Source organism: Jaculus jaculus, chromosome 8, assembly GCF_020740685.1.
Source record: "Jaculus jaculus isolate mJacJac1 chromosome 8, mJacJac1.mat.Y.cur, whole genome shotgun sequence".
NCBI classification, from domain to species: Eukaryota; Metazoa; Chordata; class Mammalia; order Rodentia; family Dipodidae; genus Jaculus; species Jaculus jaculus.
In genome coordinates, this window is record NC_059109.1 from 114,489,206 (window position 1) to 114,507,438 (window position 18,233).

The 18,233-nt window shown below is 48.9% G+C and overlaps 1 protein-coding gene across 1 annotated transcript in view; it reads right to left on the minus strand.

Moving 5' to 3' along the window:
- Positions 1-3,104: 3,104 nt before the first annotated feature.
- The window catches only part of LOC101611340 (fer-1-like protein 4), a 43,860-nt gene continuing 28,731 nt past the window's right edge, over positions 3,105-18,233 (minus strand). The window contains exons 32-45 of the mRNA XM_045157256.1: positions 13,448-13,490; positions 13,259-13,359; positions 13,045-13,182; positions 12,844-12,960; positions 11,544-11,671; positions 11,212-11,382; positions 10,300-10,454; positions 9,619-9,779; positions 8,819-8,904; positions 4,774-4,872; positions 4,382-4,623; positions 3,685-3,956; positions 3,502-3,602; positions 3,105-3,405 (exon numbers count right to left, since the gene is read on the minus strand). Of these exons, the coding sequence (XP_045013191.1) occupies positions 3,213-3,405; positions 3,502-3,602; positions 3,685-3,956; positions 4,382-4,623; positions 4,774-4,872; positions 8,819-8,904; positions 9,619-9,779; positions 10,300-10,454; positions 11,212-11,382; positions 11,544-11,671; positions 12,844-12,960; positions 13,045-13,182; positions 13,259-13,359; positions 13,448-13,490 (2,007 nt within the window). The 3' untranslated portion in view covers positions 3,105-3,212. The remainder of the gene's footprint in view (positions 3,406-3,501; positions 3,603-3,684; positions 3,957-4,381; positions 4,624-4,773; positions 4,873-8,818; positions 8,905-9,618; positions 9,780-10,299; positions 10,455-11,211; positions 11,383-11,543; positions 11,672-12,843; positions 12,961-13,044; positions 13,183-13,258; positions 13,360-13,447; positions 13,491-18,233) is intronic.

Here is an 18,233-nt window from a genome sequence, read left to right on the forward strand (position 1 = left end):
CTGGCTGGTGTCCGTGTGATTCTTGAGTATGGCTGGAACCCAAGAACAGATCCTTATCTTAGCTACATGTGGAAGTGAAGCGTGACTGGTGGATCAGGGGCCCAGCACGCTGGGAATCCCACATGGGCATCCCATGATTAATAGTGCCTATTACAGGACTGAGGTACCCCACAGTAATGTCCTCGTTCCGTCTTCCTTTCTGATCAGACAGACCTTTCCAGGGTAAATGTCCTAGAGTCACCATAGCCTTCAGGCTTGTTACAGGGCTCTGAGTGCAAGCTAAGATTTGTCACCTCGAGCTGGGCGTGGTGGCACACACCTTTAATCCCAGCACTGGGGAGGCAGGGGTAGGAGGATTGCCATGAGTTCAAGGCCACCCTGAGATGACAGAGTTAATTCCAGGTCAGCCTGGACCAGAGTGAGACCTTACCTCAAAAAACCAAAAACAATAAAAAATCTTCAGTGACAGCTAAAGCTAGAGTCGCTCCTCACAAGTCTGGACTCGGTCACGTTGGCCCACTGTGCTCACTGACCCTGACCTGTCAAGTCCTGTACTGTCTCTTGGCAAAGAGAAGATAATGCAGAGCCTTAGTGGAAGTAAGACTGAAAAGTAAGGAGGGGAGGGGGCTGGAGAGATGGCTTAATGGTTAAGGCACTTGTCTGTAAAGCCTAAGGACTCAGATTTGACTCCCCAGGACCCACATAAGCCAGACACAGAAGGTGGCATATGCATCTGAAGTTCATTTGCAGAAGCAGGAGGCCGTGGTGTACCCATTCTCTCTTTCAAATAAAAATAATAAATTTTTAAAAGGGGGGAGCTGGAGAGATGGCTTAGCAGTTATGGTGCTTGCCTGTGAAGCCTGAGGACCCATGTTCGACTCTCCAGATCCCATGTAAGCCAGACAAAGTGACACATGCACAAGGTCATACATGCGTCTGGAGTTGTGACAGTGGTTAAGAGACCCTGGCCCAACAATTCTCTCTGTCTCTCTCCCTTCCTCCCTCTCCCTCCTATAAAAAAGAGGGAAAGCAGTCTGTTGGGCTTACCTCAAAATAAAAACAAGAAAGGCGTGTGGCACTGCCATTTTGGAAAAGGGCCAGCAGTAGTCTCCTGGCTCTGAACCTAACCAAGTCTCCTCCTTTGAGCCCTTTCTCCATGTGGGGAGACCATGGATTAGAGGTTTCACCACTCCACAGCCCAGGAAGCTGTAACCACCAATCAGGTCATCAGATCATCCCAGAGTTTCTACCTAAGACAGCTGGAGGGATGCAGAGAGCAGTGGCAGAGTGAAGTACAGTAATGACCACAAAATCTCTGGAGTAGACTGGGTATGGTTGTTCACTACTGTGATCCCATCCACTGGGAGACGGAGACAGAAGGATCAGGAGTTCAAGGTTATCTTTGGCTACATAGCCAGATTGAGGGCCAGCCTGAGCTACATGAAACCCTGTTTCAAAAGAAAAAATTTTGCCAGGCATGGTGGTGCATGCCTTTAATCACAGCACTTGGGAGGCAGAGGTAGGAGGATTGCTGTGAGTTCGAGGCCACCCTGAGATGACATATTGAGTTCCAGGTCAGCCTGTGCTAGAGTGAGACCCTACCTCGAAAAACCAAAAGAAAAAAGAAAAATTTTGAGCTGGGTGGGGTGGTACATGCCTTTAGTTCCAGCACTCAGGAGGCTAGTAGGAGGACCACCGTGAGTTCAAGGCCACCATGAACCTACATAGGTCAGCCAGCCTGAGCTAGAGTGAGACCCTTTGAATGTGGCCCCAGATCCAAGTGATTTGATCCCCTGAGAGCTATGTATTTGATTTAATCCCCCTTTCTGGACAACAATCTCTTATTTAAAATATTTTTTTAAATTTATTTATTTGAGAGCAACAGACACAGAGAGAAAGACAGATAGAGGGAGAGAGAGAGAATGGGCGCGCCAGGGCTTCCAGGCTCTGCAAACGAACTCCAGACCCGTGCGCCCCCTTGTGCATCTGGCTAACGTGGGACCTGGGGAACCGAGCCTCGAACTGGGGTCCTTAGGCTTCACAGGCAAGTGCTTAACCGCTAAGCCATCTCTCCAGCCCAACAATCTCTTATTTAAAAAAAAAAAAAAAAATATATATATATATATATATATATATATATATATATATATATATATATTTAAGGCTGGATGGATGGTTTAGTGGTTAAGGTGCTAAGGACCCAGGTTTGACTCCCCAGTACCCACATAAGCCATATGCACAAAGTGGCACATGCTTCTGGAGCAGAGAGAATGGGCACACCTCTAGCCACTGCAAATTCCAGATGCATGTGCCATCTTGTGCAACTGGCTTTTGTGAGTACTAGACAATCAAACCTGGGTCCCTTGGCTTTGCCGGAAAGTGCCTTAACTGCTGAACCATCTCTCCAGCCCCCAATCTTTTTTTAGAAATGGGGGCAGCAGCCTGTTTTGTGGTAACCCAGAAATCATTTCTCTTATTAACAGTATCCTGGAGTCCATCTGGTAACCCCTCTCCTTCCCAGTTCATGTGGTTTGAGAAGATTGGTGGTTCACCCCAAGCTCTTGGGGTGCTCACAATCTGAATGTCCTAGCTGTCAGCCACAGACCCAGGACAAGCCCAGCTCCCTCAGGAAGACTCTGCCTTCTTTCTGCTGGGAACATGGGGAGACAGGCTGTTGCAGTGATCTGCAGTAAGAAAAACAGGGCGTGCCTGCAATAGGCTATCCCCCAGGGGACAGCAGAGCCGGCCAAACTGGAGGACATCCTTTAAACCCTGTGACAAATGGCACCTGAAGCCAGCCATCCAAACCAACCAATAAATTTCCTTGTGGCTTAAGCCACTAGGAACCAAAAGCATCCTAACGAGAATGCTTGTTCTCAGGGCTGGTGAGGAATAAGTAAGTTAATGAAACAGATTAGGGGAGAGGAACCCGACCACTGGCAGGAAGGAGCAGCAGGTGAGTTGCTAGGGGTTCAGGAGGTGAAGCCAACTCAGTTTTCCTAGGGCCCCATAGGGCAGTCGTCCAACCCTGTGCCCGCTAGCAAGTCCCCAAGAGCTGCGCATGATGAGAACAGGCATTCGTGCTTGTGACAGGGTTTATTGCGTGGAAGCACTGAGCTCTTTTTGCAGCTTGCATTGGAGTAAAGGGCTTCAGAGACTGTGTGGACGGTGATGTGTGCGTGGCACCTTGAGGTGGTCCTGGTCTGCTGGAGTCAGTGCTTGCGGAGTGGGTTGAAGATGACCTCGCTGATCTGGCCGGGGATGGTGTAGAACACGAGGAGGAGGAAGACCGTGACGAGCGCCAGCAGCAGCAGCAGCAACAGGATGCGCCAGTACCGTCTCCAGATGAAGAAGATGAAGGTCTTCAGAGGGTTCACAAACCAGTTGAAGGAGGTTTTAGGGCGGCTGTTGGTGGAAGGATGAAGTCACAACGACCACTAAGCCCCTCCTGGTCGTCCCCCACCTCCCTTGGCTCAGGCTCTGGCCCCCTGGACCACTCACTCGGGTTTCTCCAAGGGCTCCGGCTCCTTGCGCCCTTTCCCCACTGGCCATTTCTCTGCCTCCTCCACGGTCAGCAGTTCAAACTCTGCCTCCACCTTCCCCTAGGATGAGATTGCTTGTGCAGTCAGTGAGCACAAAGGCCCAGCCCCGAGCCACAACTTGGCCCCTGCAACCTGCACACACCGTGAGGATGTAGACATTGCCTCCTGTGTCTGTGAACTCCAGGTCCTCCAGCCGCCCCTTCCTTTTCCTCTTTCGCTTCTTCTTGCCAGCCTGAGCCTCCCGTTCCACGTCCTCCACTTCCCGAAGCTTCACTACGGGCCACCAGCCCCGCAAGCGGCGGCAGCGAAAGAGATTGCACCTCGGCCCAGCCCCGTCAAGGGCCAGTCGAACAGAGCAGTGCTCAGGGTTCCGGGCCCCCCTCACCATGTCTGGTAGCTGCAACTCCACGGATCCTGTGAGAGCAGAGCTCATGAGGTTAGCAAGGCCAGGGGAGAGGAGGCAGCACCTTAGGGCTGGAAGTTGGTACAGTGGCAGTCTGGCCACAGCTATGAACTGCCTAGACCTCAGCCCAGCTACCAGCAAGTGATGGTCAGAGCTAACCAAAGTGGACCTGTACTAAGATCAGGCCATCTGGGGGTGGGAATCCAGAGTGGCCTCAGCAAGGTCACGTGGGAGGACTGAGGCAGGAACTTGGTACAATGGTCATGTTCTGAAGAGGCCAGAAAAACCTGGTCTGGGCCGGGTGGGGGGGGGAGTCTGAAATCTCAGCACTCCAGGGTTGGATTAAGTAGGGAACAAGGGACAGGGTGGCAAGGGAAGGGGCAAAGGAAGTGAGGGCAGAAATAAAGACTTGAGGTTGGGGAAAGCTGAGCAGTACCAAGGAAGTCGTTGGCGGAGATGCGGTCATAGTCCCACACCTGCAGGACCAGCACGGCGGGCTGCCGAAACTCAGCCTCCTCCAGGGCGAAGGGTCCTGGCCGGAGCCGGACGCTCACCTCCCGCTCCGTGGGCAGGTAGTCAAAGCGGAAGACAAAGCGCCAGTTGAAGTTGCCCTCCCCAGTCAGTGAGTTAAAGTGAACATCCGTCTCCTGTTTGTCATGTTCCAACCCCTTTACCCAGCTGAGGTGAGAGAGGGATAGACCAGGGCAAGGTGTGGGAATCAGGGCTGGGGCCACACCCACACGTAAAGGGCCGGGGATCAAGGCTCTGGTCCCAACCAGAGGCCTAAGCTCCTGTTTGCAACTCCCTTCTAGGACACAGCCATCCTACCTTTTCACATAGATGTCACTTGACATCTCTCCAGTGAGTGGATTCACGTCATCCAAAACCACATCTTCTGTGTTCCAGATAATGACTCTGAGCTCATAGCTGGGGAATATATGGAGTGTGGTTTTGACTCTTTAAAGGTCCTGGGAGGAGCTCCAAGAACTGACCTTCATTAATCACCTGGGGGCTGAAGGGTGGCTTAGCGGTTAAGTAACTTGCCTGCAAAGCCAAAGGACCAAAGGACCCAGGTTCGATTCCCCAGGAGCCACATAAACTGGTGGCTCACATGTCTGGAGTTCGTTTGCAGTGGCTGGAGGCCCTGGCACACCCATCTCTCTCTCTCTCTCTCTCTTTTTCTCTCTCTCTGTCTCTCCCAAATAAGTAAATAAAAATTAGAAAAAAAATACTTGGACTGGAGAAATGCTTTAGTGGTTAAGGCACTTGCCTTGCCTTGACCTAGGTTCAATTCTCTAGGACCCACATAAGCCAGATGCACAAGGTGGTGCATGCATCTGGAGTTCATTTGCAGTGGCTGGAGGCCTGGCATGCCCATTCTCTCCCTCTCCCTCCCTCTCTCACTACCTCTTCTCTCTCTTTCATAAATAAATAAAAATAAAATATTTAGGGCTGGAGAGGTGGCTTATCAATTAATGTGCTTGCCTGTGAAGGCTAAGAACCCAGGTTTGATTCCCCAGATCCCACGTGAGCCAGATGCACAAGGTGATGCATGTGTCTGGAGTTCGATTGCAGCAGCTGAAGGCCCTAGAGCGCTCAGTCTTTCTCTCTCTCTGTATCTGCCTCTTTCTCTCAAATAAATAAATTAATAAAATATTTTTAAATAAAATATTTAGTCAGGCATGGTGGCACATGGCTTTAATCACAGCACTTGGGAGGTAGGAGGGTTGCTGTGAGTTTGAGGCCACCCTGAGTCTTCATAGTGAATTCCACGTCAGCCTGGGCTAGAGCAAGACCCTGCCTTGAAAAACCAAAATAAATAAATAAATAAATAAAATAAGGGGAGGTGGGGCTGAAGTGATGGATCAGTGGTTAAGGTGTTATCCTGCAAAACCAAAGGGCCCAGTTTCAATTCCTCAGGACCCATGTAAGCCAGATGCATAAGGTGACACATGTGTCTGGAGTTCATTTGCAGTGGCTAGAGGCCCTGGTACACCCATTCTTTTTCTCTCTCTGCCTCTAATGAATGAATAAAAATTAAATATATTTAAAAAACATATACATGCAAATATGTGTGTGTATATATGTGTGTGTATACATACATACACACACACACACACACATATATATACACACACATACACTTTTTTTTTGTTTTTTCGAGGTAGGGTCTCACTCTAGCCCAGGCTGACCTGGAATTCACTATGGAGTCTCAGGGTGGCCTCGAACTCACGGCAATCCTCCTACCTCTGCCTCCCAAGTGCTGAGATTAAAGGTGTGCACCGCCACACCCGGCTAACACACACATTGTTTTAAAAAACACCTGGTATGTGAGCACACCCCTATGGTCCTGTGAAGGGACTGACCACCCACTATAGCAATGGCACCAGGAATGCTCTCCTGACCTAAGCCAGTACAGTGAGGTCCACTTCCCAAATATTTGAAGCCAGATCCCTGAAACTAAGAGATGGAAATTCAGCTGCAGGGTTGGAGCCACTGCAAGCCAACAGAGAAGCCAGTCTGCGAGAGAAGCGGGGGACAACAACCTGCGGGCTGAGGGACAGAGGTGTGCTACAGCGTTCTGAATCCTGCTCTGGTGCGGGCGGCTCTGTTCACTGCAGTCAGGGTCTTTCGTTTCCTCGTTCCTTTTTGTTTTTCTAAACAGGGTCTCACGTAACACATCCTAGCCTCCGACTACGTAGCTGAGGCTGTCCTTGAACTCCTTCCTGATCTTCCTGCTTGGAGTGTGGATCATGGGTGCTGCACCACCATGCCCTGTTTCCCTCTCACTTTCCTGCTGGTGATTCCCACCAGCTCTGGTGGAACAGGCCCTGGCTTGAGATCATCACACAGATCTACCAGTAACTGTACTACAGCCCCCCCAACAATGATAGGGTTAGGGTTAGGGAGCAGAATTTAACTAGCTAGTCGAGTGAGAAGTATCTCTAGACTTTATTTATTTATTTATTTTTGGTTTTTCGAGGTAGGGTCTCACTCTGGTCCAGGCTGTCCTGGAATTAACTCTGTAGTCTCAGGGTGGCCTTGAACTCACGGTGATCCTCCTACCTCTGCCTCCCAAGTGCTGGGATTAAAGGCATGCGCCACCACGCCCGGCTACACTTTATTTTTTTAATATATTTTATTTATTTATTTGAGAGAGAGAGACGGAGAGGCAGAGAGAAAGAAAGAGAATGGGCATGTCAGGGCCTCCAGCCACTGCAAATGAACTCCAGATACATGCACCCCCTTCTGCATCTGGCTTACGTGGGTTCTGGGGAACCAAACCGGGGTCCTTTGGCTTTGCAGGCAAATGCCTTAACCACTAAGCCACCTCTCTAGCCCTTTAAAAATTTTTTTAATTTCTGAATATTTATTTATTTGCATGTGTGTGTATATAAGTATACTATGCAAACACACAGTGGTTAGGTTTTACATGGGAGCTGGGGAATTGAACCCTGACTGGTGGGCTTTGCAAGCTAACACCTTTAACCACTGAGCAACCTTTCCAGCCCCCAACTGATAAAAAAAATTTTAATATAATTTTTTAATTTATTTGAGAGAGAAATCCAAGCATGGTGGTACATGCCTTTAATCCCAGGACTTGGGAGGCAGAGGTAGGAGGATTCCTGAGATTACATAGTGAATTCCAGGTCAGCCTGAGCTAGAGTGAGACCCTACCTCAAAATATATATAAATATATTTGAGAGAGAAAGAGACAGATAGAAAGAGAATGGGCACACCAGGACCTCCAGCTGCTGCAAACAAACTCCAGACATGTCACCTTATGCATGTGGCTCACGTGGTTCCTGGGGAATCGAGTCATTTGGCTTTGCAGGCAAGCACCATAACTGCTAAGCCATCTCTCTAGCCCTCTAGACCTTTGCTCTATAGGAAGAGGTGTTTATTTCCACTGAAGAGGTCTGGCTGGCAAGATGAGCTCAACACTCTTAGAAGCTACTTTGTAGGGGCTGGGAAGATGGCTCAGCTGTTAAAGGCACCTGCTTGCTAGGGCAGGGTTTGGTTCCCCAGTGCCCATGTTAAGACAGATGCATAAAGGAGATGATGTGTCAAGTCCATTTGCAGCAGCAAGAGGCCTTGGCACACCCATACTCTTCCTCCCTCCCTCGCTCTCATAAGTATTTTTTTTTAAAGGCTAGGCTTGGTGGTGAACACATGTGGGGCTACAGAGTGTGTCCCAGGTCCGTCTGGGCTAGAATGAGACCCTGCTTCAAAAAGAAAAAAAAAAAAAAAATCAAAACAGACAACACACGGGCTAGAGAAATGGCTTAGCAGTTAAGGTGCTTGCCTGTGAAGCCTAAGGACCCAGGTTCTATTCCCCTGTGCCCACATAAGCCAGATGCACAAGGTAGCACACACATCTGGAGTTTGCAGTGACTAGAAGCCCTTAATGGGCCCATTCACTATCTGCTATTCTTTTTTGCTCTCAAATGAATAAAATATTGAAACACACACACCCACAAAGAAGCTACCTTGTTGCCAGACTACAGAAGCCTCTGAGTGCCAAGGAAAGCAGAGCCTAGAGGTAGATAGAAAGTGAGACGGCTGACATGTGACCATCTGGATCCTGCCCTTTCCGTGGGAATGAGTACATCCTCAGAGAATTCCCCTCAGACTAGCACTGATAGGAAAAGGGTTTATTGAAAGGCATTTGCTTCTTTCACTTTTTTTAATCTGCCTCACAATGGCATATGGGGGAGAAAAGGGTAATGACTCCTCTACCCAAAAGCCCACAGTCCCCAGGCTGCCTGCTTCAGGGAGGCTCAGAGTTTTGGAGTCCTACTACATAAAGGTACACTAAAATTTGCCCTACTTGGCGGGTGGGGGGTGGGGGTGGGGGACAGAATTCTCTCACCTGATTGGCTGACGAGGCTTGATGTCAACTGGGGGTGGGGCAGGTACATCACTGGGGAAGATATCAATCCACATATGCAGGGATCCCTAGAAGCACAAGACCAGGCTGGGGGATCTTTCTATGGTCCCTACCTCCCCTACAAGCCTTTTGGCCAGTGGCCGTGCCTTGTCCCAAGTGGAGAGAAGAGCTTAGCTAGGGTCAAGGCAGGGGTTGTCAGGCAGATTCTGGAGGATAACTGAGGGATAAGGCTGAAGGTGGAGACGGAAGTGAAGGTTCCAGACTCAAGGTCATGTTGGGAGTTCAGGATGAGATCTCAGAATTGAAATGTTGAGATCAAAAGTAGGTGTGGTGGCGCACGCCTTTAATCCCAGCACTTGGGAGGCAGAGGTAGGAGGACAGCCGTGAGTTCGAGGCCACCCTGAGACAACAAGGTGAATTCCAGACCAGCCTGAGCTAGAGTGAGACCCTACCTCGAAAAACCAAAAAAACAAACAACAACAACAAAAAGATAGAATATGATGTTTCCCAGGTCCAGATCTTAACAAACTGTGGTGGAAGTCAGGTTGGGAGCTCTTGGTCTGAACCGTCGTGGCCCAGGAGTGGGGATCCTGCAGGACCAGGGTCACGGATGGGGCACATACCCTAGAGTGGAGGTCCAAGAATGGAATGTGGTGCCACCAGGAGCCAGTCAGTGGTAGCGTAGGGCCTGGGTTGAGGTCTTGGAGAAAACGTACTGTGGAGGCCCAGAATCCAGAATCGAGTGTGTCTTGAGAGCCCTGGGAGCACTAAGCACCCCTTACCTGCAGCAGCCCTGGACTGCGGGGGTGGTAGAGAGGCCGTGTTTCCACATGCTCAGGTACCAGCTGGATCCCAAGCCCTGGCATCTCCTGCCAATGCCGCAGCACAAGCAATGCCTGAGCCTCTTCAACAGCCCCACTTGGCACCTTGGAATCCCCACGCCCTGAAGCAAGAAGAGAGTGGGTTTGGGCACAGGGCAGTCCCCAGCTCTCCTGTGTTCTCCCACCCCTCCGCAGACGCTCTAGGCTCAAGCTGCTGCTGGACTGGGAGGTCGCGTTGACTGTGCACAAGAGGCCGGGCCGGGGAGGGTCTGCCGCTGGAACAGTGTCTGACAGTGACGAGCCAGCAGTCTGGGAGACAGTGGCCCTGGGGACCGTTGCTCAGACCTGCTTGAGGAATAGACCCTGGCCATCTGAAGCCTGAGCTCAGGGCTGCAGGCACGGTTGTAAGGGTGCTCTGTGGGGCCGCCTTGTCTCCTGCAAGCTTACCAGGCCATGCTCCAAGGACACCCACCTAAAGGACATTTTCTCCCTAAGCACCCGGGAACCTTGCCTCACTCAGCCACAATGAGGGCTGCTGTCAGAGAGCTCTGTAAGTGGGGCGCACTAGACTGAGGTCTCTTGAACACTTGCTCAACGTCTGTTTTGCTCCCTTGGGTCTGTCTAGCAGAGAGAGGCGGGTACCTGAGGGCAGAGTCTCAGGCGGTGTCAGAAAGACTTTGCTGCCCACCTTCACAGCCCCAGCTCGATACTCAGGGACAGGGAGACCACAGCGTTGGCACAGCCCTGCCAAGATCTGTGAAGGCCGGAATGCATCCCGCCAGGCATTGTACCCATCCCTGCAGGCAGGAGAGGAAAACGCCTCGGTTCAGCCAACACATGGACACAGTGGGGCGGGAGTGGGAATCCTTGAAGACATGGGATCCAGGTACTGGGCAGGACTGGTACAGGAGACAGCTTAGTCCCCACAGCAGTATGAAAATCAAAGGTACTTCTATGGGGGAATTTCTTGGATTATATCTATTTGGTAGACAAGGAAACAGGTTAGAGCTCAAGTGACTTATTAGGGTTTTTTAAATGTATTTTATTTTTATTTATTTGAGAGAGAATGGGCATACCAGGGTCTCTAGCCATTGCAAACGAACTCCAGATGCATGTGCCACCTTGTGCATCGGGCAGTGGGTCCTGGGGAATTGAACTGAGGTCCTTTGGTTTTGCAGGCAAGTGCTTTAACCATTAAGGCATCTCTCTACGCTTGTTTGTTTAAGTATTTTTGAGGTAAGATCTCTAGCCCAGGCTGACCTAGAATTCACTCTGTAGTCCTAGGCTGGCCTTAAATTCACAGCAATCCTCCTACCTCTGGCTCTCAAGTGCTAGGATTAATGATGAGTGCCAACACGCCCAGCTAAATAACTTATCAGTAACAGAACTCCAAACACCGAAGCCCAAGTCTTGGCCACTGAGCTTTTCGATCTTAGTGGGGGTGTAGGGTTCGCTCTCATGAGACCCCAGGACTTGGAGACATAAAGAAGAATATGAGAGTGACCTGTGTGGTCAGAGAGTAAGAGTGGTTCCTTGGTGCCCTGCCAGACTCACACATCATACTGGGAGGCCAGCCCACAGTTTGCTCGGTGGTGGCTATAGAAACGGTTTTCGAGGTCAATGTGAGTCTCTCCGATGAGGTCATCAGAACCCACAAGGTCATGATCAAATATGGCCACCGTCAGCTCGGGCTCAGCCGGGAGAGAGATGTTCAGCTCCAGGACCCTGACCAGGAGGGAGAGAAGCTGAGGACACCGACATGTCTTCAGAGGGGATGTGGATCGAGGGGGGGTGTCTTCTCCTACCATCACCAAGCCAGCTACGTGGGTGGGTGCCCAAGCTGGGACCCAGGCTCCTCCATTCCCGGCCCCAGAGCCCAGCCTTACTCTCCAAAAATGGGGTTGAGCTGCTTAGGGATGTAGCGCTCCTTGGTGTCCCTCTGCTCCTTTCCAGCTCTCACCATGACATAGGGGTCTGCTTTGCCATTGGGGTCTGCGGGAGCCAGGTTGGTAGCCTAGGAGGACCAAATGGAGAGGAATTGGGAGCACATCACAGTTACAGCCAAGCCCTTGTTGGACCTGATCTCTGAGTGCCAGCAGAAAGTGACCAGGGAGAAACCTCCCACTGAGGAGTTAAGGCAAAATGACTTCTACTTTCTTTTCAATTCGCTATGAAATACTTAAGACATACAAATAGATTTGATGAAACATAATAAATACTTGAGGGTCTGGAGAGATCATTCAGTGGTTAAAGGCACTTGATTGCAAAGTCTGATGGTTCTGGTTCAATTCCCCAGTACCCACATAAAACCAAATGGATATACAAGTGACACATGCATCTGGAGTTTGTTTGAAGTGGCAAGATTTCTCTCTATCTCTCTCTCCTTGCACATAATTTTTTTTTTAAATAGGGTCTTGCTCTAGCCCAGGCTGACCTGGAATTCACTACATAGTCTCAGGCTGGCCTAGAACTCATATCAATCATCCTACCTCTGCCTTCCTATGCCAGGATTAAAGGCATGCAACACCATGCCCAGCTTGGTTTGTTTTTCTTTTTTAATATTTACTGTTCACATTTCTTTTCCTTTTTTGATTTATTTACTTGAGAAAGAGAGACAGCTAGGGGCTGGAGATATGGCTCAGCAGTTAAGGTGCTTGCCTGCAAAGCCTATGGACCCAGGTTTGAGTCTCCAGGTCCCATGTAAGCCAGATGCATAAGGTGGCACATGCATCTAGAGTTCACTTGCAGCGGCTAGAGGCCCTGATGTGCCCATTCTCTCTCTCTCATAAATAAATAAAAAAAATATTTTAAAAAGAGATTCAGATAGAAAGAGAGAGAGAATGCCACTACAAACCAACTCCAGATGCATGCACCACCTTGTGCATCTGGCTTTACCTGGGTACTGGGGAATCAAACTTGGGTCCTTAGGCTTTGCAGGAAAGCACCTTAACTGCTAAGCCACCTCTCTGGTCCTTGTTTTTGTTTGTGTTTGGTTTTTAAGACAGCATCTCATTATATAGGCCTTGCTGGCCTCAGACTCACTATGTAGACTTCAAACACAGTGGTCCTCCTGCTTCTGCCTCTGGAGTGCTGGGATTAAAGGCATGTGCCCAGCTCCCAAAGCCTTTATTCTGTAAGATTCATACTTGTTGCTTTTTTTGGTGTACCAGGGCTGTGGATACTCACCTTGACAACATATACTCTAACCAGAAGCTTGATGGGCCGGTTCTGGGGGATCCCCCTGGAGATCCGGGGCTCAGAGAAGGATGCAGCCTCAGACTCAGGGTAAATGAGGAAGGAGCCCTGGGGTGGAGGGAGAAAGAAAGCAGCTTTCCTCTTGAATACCTACCTGGACCCTTTGTGCTCCTTTTCCTTCCCCAAACGTACCTTGAACTTGCCCACAAGATGCCCAGACCCTTCTTCCTCTCCGTCTGCATCCTGGCCCCCTTGCCCTTTGTACAGGGGGAATACATTCAGCCAGTCCTCAAAGTGGTTAAACTCCTCCTCCAGGGAGCTGTGGTAGATCTGAAAGGCAAGGGTCGCAGTGACAGTCCAAGATCGACAGTCCAGGGACACTGCCTTCTCCCCAACACCCACCCACCTTCAGGGTGGCGACTGCCTTTTTCCGGCATGCTGAGACTTTGGTATCAGCCTCGCTGTGGTCCTGGGCCTCCCTCTCCACAGAAATGAGGTGGGTCCCATCTGAAAATATCAGAAACACCCCGGGTTCAGAAATACATGGACGAAGAGGAAGGTAGACAGGTGGACAAGAGTAAAACTCATCTCTCACCTGAATCTCCAGCATCATCCATTTCATCCTCATCAAGGTTGGACTGAAATCAAAAGGCAGGTCAGGGCTGGAGAGATGGCTTAGCAGTTAAGCGCTTGCTCAATTCCCTAGGACCCATGTTAGCCGGATGCACAAGGGAACGCATGCGTCTGGATTTCGTTTGCAGTGGCTGGAGGCCCTGGTGTGCCCATTCTCTCTCACTCTCTCTCTCTCTGCCTCTTTTTCTGTCTGTCACTTTCAAATAAATACATAAACATAAAACAAACAAAAAAAAAGGCAGGTCAGGGGATGGAGAAATGGCTTAGTGGTTAGTGGTTAAGGCGCTTGCCTGTGACGCCTAAGGACCCATGTTCGACTCTCCAGATCCCACATAAGCCAGACGTACAAGGTGACATAATTGCACAAGGTTACACGTGTACACAAGTAGGCACATGTATCTGGAGTTCGGTTGCAATGGCTGGAGGCCCTGCATGATAATTCTCTCTCTCTCTTTAAAAAAAAAAGGGCAGGTCAGAAATTCTTCTCCTCCTTGGTCTATCCCTTTTAGAGGAAAGCAAGTTGGGTTCCAGCTGTGTAGCCTTTTTTTTTTTTTTTTTTTTCGCCAAAGTAGGGTTCTGCTCTAGCCCAAGCTGACCTAGAATTCGTCTCAGGCTGGCCCTGAACTCTCAGCAATCCTCCTACCTCAGCCTCCTTAAGGCTGGGATTAAAGGTGTGCACAACCAGGCTGAGCCCATTTCTTTTTCAAAGGCGGCATTTGTTGTCTAGACCTATACTACACTTAAAAGTTAGTCACCACCAACCACGTGTGACCGATAGGTCATTGAAATGTTGCCAGTCTGAATTAAGATGGACTATGAATATAAAATACACACCGGACTTACTGTAAGAATGTGAAATAACTTATTATTTTGTTTTTTTACTGGGGGGGGCAGGGTCTCACTCTAGTCCAGGTGGACTTGAAACTCACTCTGTAGTCCCAGACTGGTTTTGAACTGTCTCCCAAGTGCTGGAATTAAAGCCGTGTGTCACCATGCCTGGCGTTACTATTAATTTTTTAAAATACTTAAATTATTTGCAAGGAGATAAAATGTGCACCCTAGGGCCTCCTGCTACTGCAAACTCCAGATGCATGCACCATGTTGCACATCTGGTTTTATGTGGGTACTGGGGAATAAAACCTAGGCCTTGGGCTGGAGAGATGGCTTAGCAGTTAAGCGCTTGCCTGTGAAGCCTAAGGACCCCGGTTCGAGGCTCGGTTCCCCAGGTCCCACGTTAGCCAGATGCACAAGGGGGCGCATGCGTCTGGAGTTCATTTGCAGGGCTGGAAGCCCTGGCGTGTCCATTCTCTCTCTCTCCCTCTATCTGTCTTTCTCCCTGTGTCTGTCACTCTCAATTAAATAAATAAAAATAAAACCCCACAACAACAATAAAACCTAGGCCTTCAGGGTTTGTAAGCAAATGCCCTTAAGTGCTGAGCCATCTCTCCAGCCCCAATAAATTTTTAATGATTAAGCTGGGTGTGGTGGCGCATGCCTTTAACCCCAGCACTCGGGAGGCAGAGGTAGGAGGATCACTGTGAGTTTGAGGCCACCCTGAGACTACATAGTTAATTCCAGGTCAGCCTCGACCACAGTGAGACCCTACCTCAAAAAAACAAAAGAAAAATTATGATTATGGGTTGAAATCTTGTGCATTTTTTTTTGAGGCAAGCCCAACAGACCAGCCCTTTTTTTTTTTTTTTATGAGAGAAAGCAAGAGTAAAAGAGAGAGAATTGGTGTACCAGGACCTTCCGCCACTGTACTCGAACTCCAGATGCATGCGCCACTTTGTGCATATGTATGACCTTGCACATATATCACCTTGTGTGAGTGGTTCTCATGGAATCTGGGGAGTTGACATGGGTCCTTGGGCTCCATAGGCAAGCAAATTAATCACTAAGCCGTCTCTCCAGCCCCATGTGTTTGGGTTTTTTTATTTGTTTGTTTGCTTTCTTGCTTTTTGTTTATTTTGAGATAGGGTTTCACTTGAGTCCAGGCTGACCTAGAATTCACTATGTAGTCTCAGGGTGGCCTCGAACTCATGGTGATCCTCCTATTTCTGCCTCCCAAACATTGGGATTAAAGGCATAAACCACCATGCCCAGCTTGCACACTTATTTATTTGAGAGAAAGAGAAAGAGAGGAAGATAGATAGAGAGAGAGAGAACAAACTCCAGATACATGCACCACCATGTGCATAAGACTTACGTGGGTACTGGGGAATTGAACCTTTGTCCTTAGGCTTCACAGGTAAATGCTTTAACTGCTAAGCCATCTCTCCAGCCCCTACATATGTTCTTAAAAATATTTTATTTATTAATTTGAGCAAGAGACACAGAAATAGGCAGGGAGACAAAGAGAGACAGAGAGAGAGAGAATGGGCATGCCAGGGCCTCCAGCCACTGCAAACAAACTCCAGATGTGTGTACCTCCTTGTGCATCTGGCTTATATGGATCCTAGGGAATCAAACTTGGGTCCTTTGGCTTTTCAGGCAAGTGCCTTAACCACTAAGCAGTCTCTCCAGCCCCCCCTCACATACGTTTCTAAGTGAAATATATTATGAGCCTTGGAGAGATGGCTCTACAGTTAAAGGTGCTTGCTTGCAATGCTTAATGGCCTAGGTTTGATTCCACAGTGCCTATGTGGAGCCAGATACACAAAGTAGTGCATGGGTCTGGAGTTCATTTGCAGTGGCTACAGGCCCTGGTGCTCCCATTTTCTCTCTCTCTCCTTGCAAATAAATAACTAAAATACTTTTTTGAGGTAGGGTCTCACTCTAGGTCAGGCTGACCTGGAATCACTATGTAGTCTCAGGATGGCCTTGCACTCATGGTGATCCTCCTACCTCTGCCTCCTGAGTGCTGGGACTTAAGGTGTGCACCACCATGCCCAGCTCAATAAAATATATTTTTTTTCCCAAGGTACTGTCTCACTCTAGCTCAGGCTGACCTGGAAACTACTATGTAGTCTCAGGGTGGCCTTGAACTCTCAGCGATCCTCCTACCTCTGCCTCCTAAGTGCTGGGATTGAAGGCATGCGCCACCACACCCAGCTCAATAAAATATTTTTTTAAAAAAGACTTAGACTTAATTATGGCTTTTACCCCTTCCTGCCTTCTCATGGACAGGAGCTTTTCATAATCTTTCCTTAATTTAATACAGTCACTCTCAACTGTAAAAGAGAGAGAGAGAAGACTATTAGATTGGGAAGAAAAGTACAGAGAAGCCTGCCATGAGGAGGGGTTAGAGAGCCCATGTGGGAGTAAGGGTGTCCCCCTATATCAGCCCAGGCAGGCTGTATATAAGGGGGGGGGGTTTTACCAGAGTAGGGACTTGGGGGTTCAGGAGAGATGAACAGTCAAAAGAGCCCCTTTCATTGATTTTTGTTTGTTTTGAACATAAGGACTCACTCAGCCCAGGCTGTTCTATAACTCTCCCTGTAGCCCCAGGCTGGCCTTGAACTCATGGCAAGTTTTCTACCTCTGCATCCTGAGTGCTGGGATTAAGGCATGCACCACTATGCCTGGCTCCCCTTTTACTTTTTTAATAATATGTTTTTATTTATTTTCATGCAGAGAGAGACTGAAAGAGAGAAAGAGAATGGGTGCACCAGGGCCTCCAGCTGCTGCAAATGAACTGTAGCTACATATGCCCCTCTATGCATCTGGTTTTATGTGGATACTGGGGAATCAAACCCAGTCATTAGGCTTTGCAGGTGAGTGCCTTAATCACTGAGCAATCTCTCCAGTCCCCTTTTACTTTTTAAAAATATATTTATTCAGGCCTGGAGAGATGGCGTAGTGGTTAAGCGCTTGCCTGTGAAGCCTAAGGACCCCGGTTCAAGGCTCGATTCTCTAGGACCCATGTTAGCCAGATGCACAAGAGGACACACGCATCTGGAGTTTGTTTGCAGTGGCTGGAAACCCTGGCGTGCCCATTCTCTCTCTATCTGCCTCTTTCTCTGTTACTCTCAAATAAATGTGTAAAAATGAACAAAAATATATATATTTATTCATCAGCTTGAGAGAAATAGTTTGTATGTATGGGAGCATCAGAGCCTCTTACCACTACAAACTCCAGATCCATGTGCCACTTTGTGAATTTGGCTTTATGGGAGTGAGGGCTAGGGATTTGAACGCAGGTTGGAAGGCTTTGCAAACAAGCCCCTTTTACCATGGAGCCATCTCTCCAGCCCACTTTTAGTTTTTCTTTTCTTTTTTTTTTTTTTTTTTGAGGTAGGGTCTCACTATCCCAGCCTGACCTGGAATTCACTACGTAGTCTTAGGGTGGTCTCAAACTCATGGTGATTCTCCTATCTCTGCCTCCCCAGGTGTTTTGTTTTTTGAGGTAGGGTCTTGCTGTAGTCCAGGTTGACCTGGAATTCACTCTGTAGTCTCAGGGTGGTCTTGAACTCACAGAAATCCTCCTACCTCTCTCCCTTGGAGTGCTGGGATTAAAGGTGTCACCATGCCCAGTTCATTTTTACTTTTTTTTTTTTTTTTTTTTTTGGTTTTTCTGTGAGGTAGGTTCTCACTCTGGCCCAGGCTGACCTTAGGCTTCATGGGCAAGTGCTTAACTGCTAAGCCATCTCTCCAGCCCTATGTGCATATTTTTGGTTTTTTGAGGTAGGGTCTCACTCTAGTTCAGGCTGACCTGGAATTCACTATGTCGTCTCAAGGTGGCCTTGAACTCATGGTGATCCTCCTACCTCTGCCTCCTGAGTGCTGGGATTAAAGGCGTGAGCTAC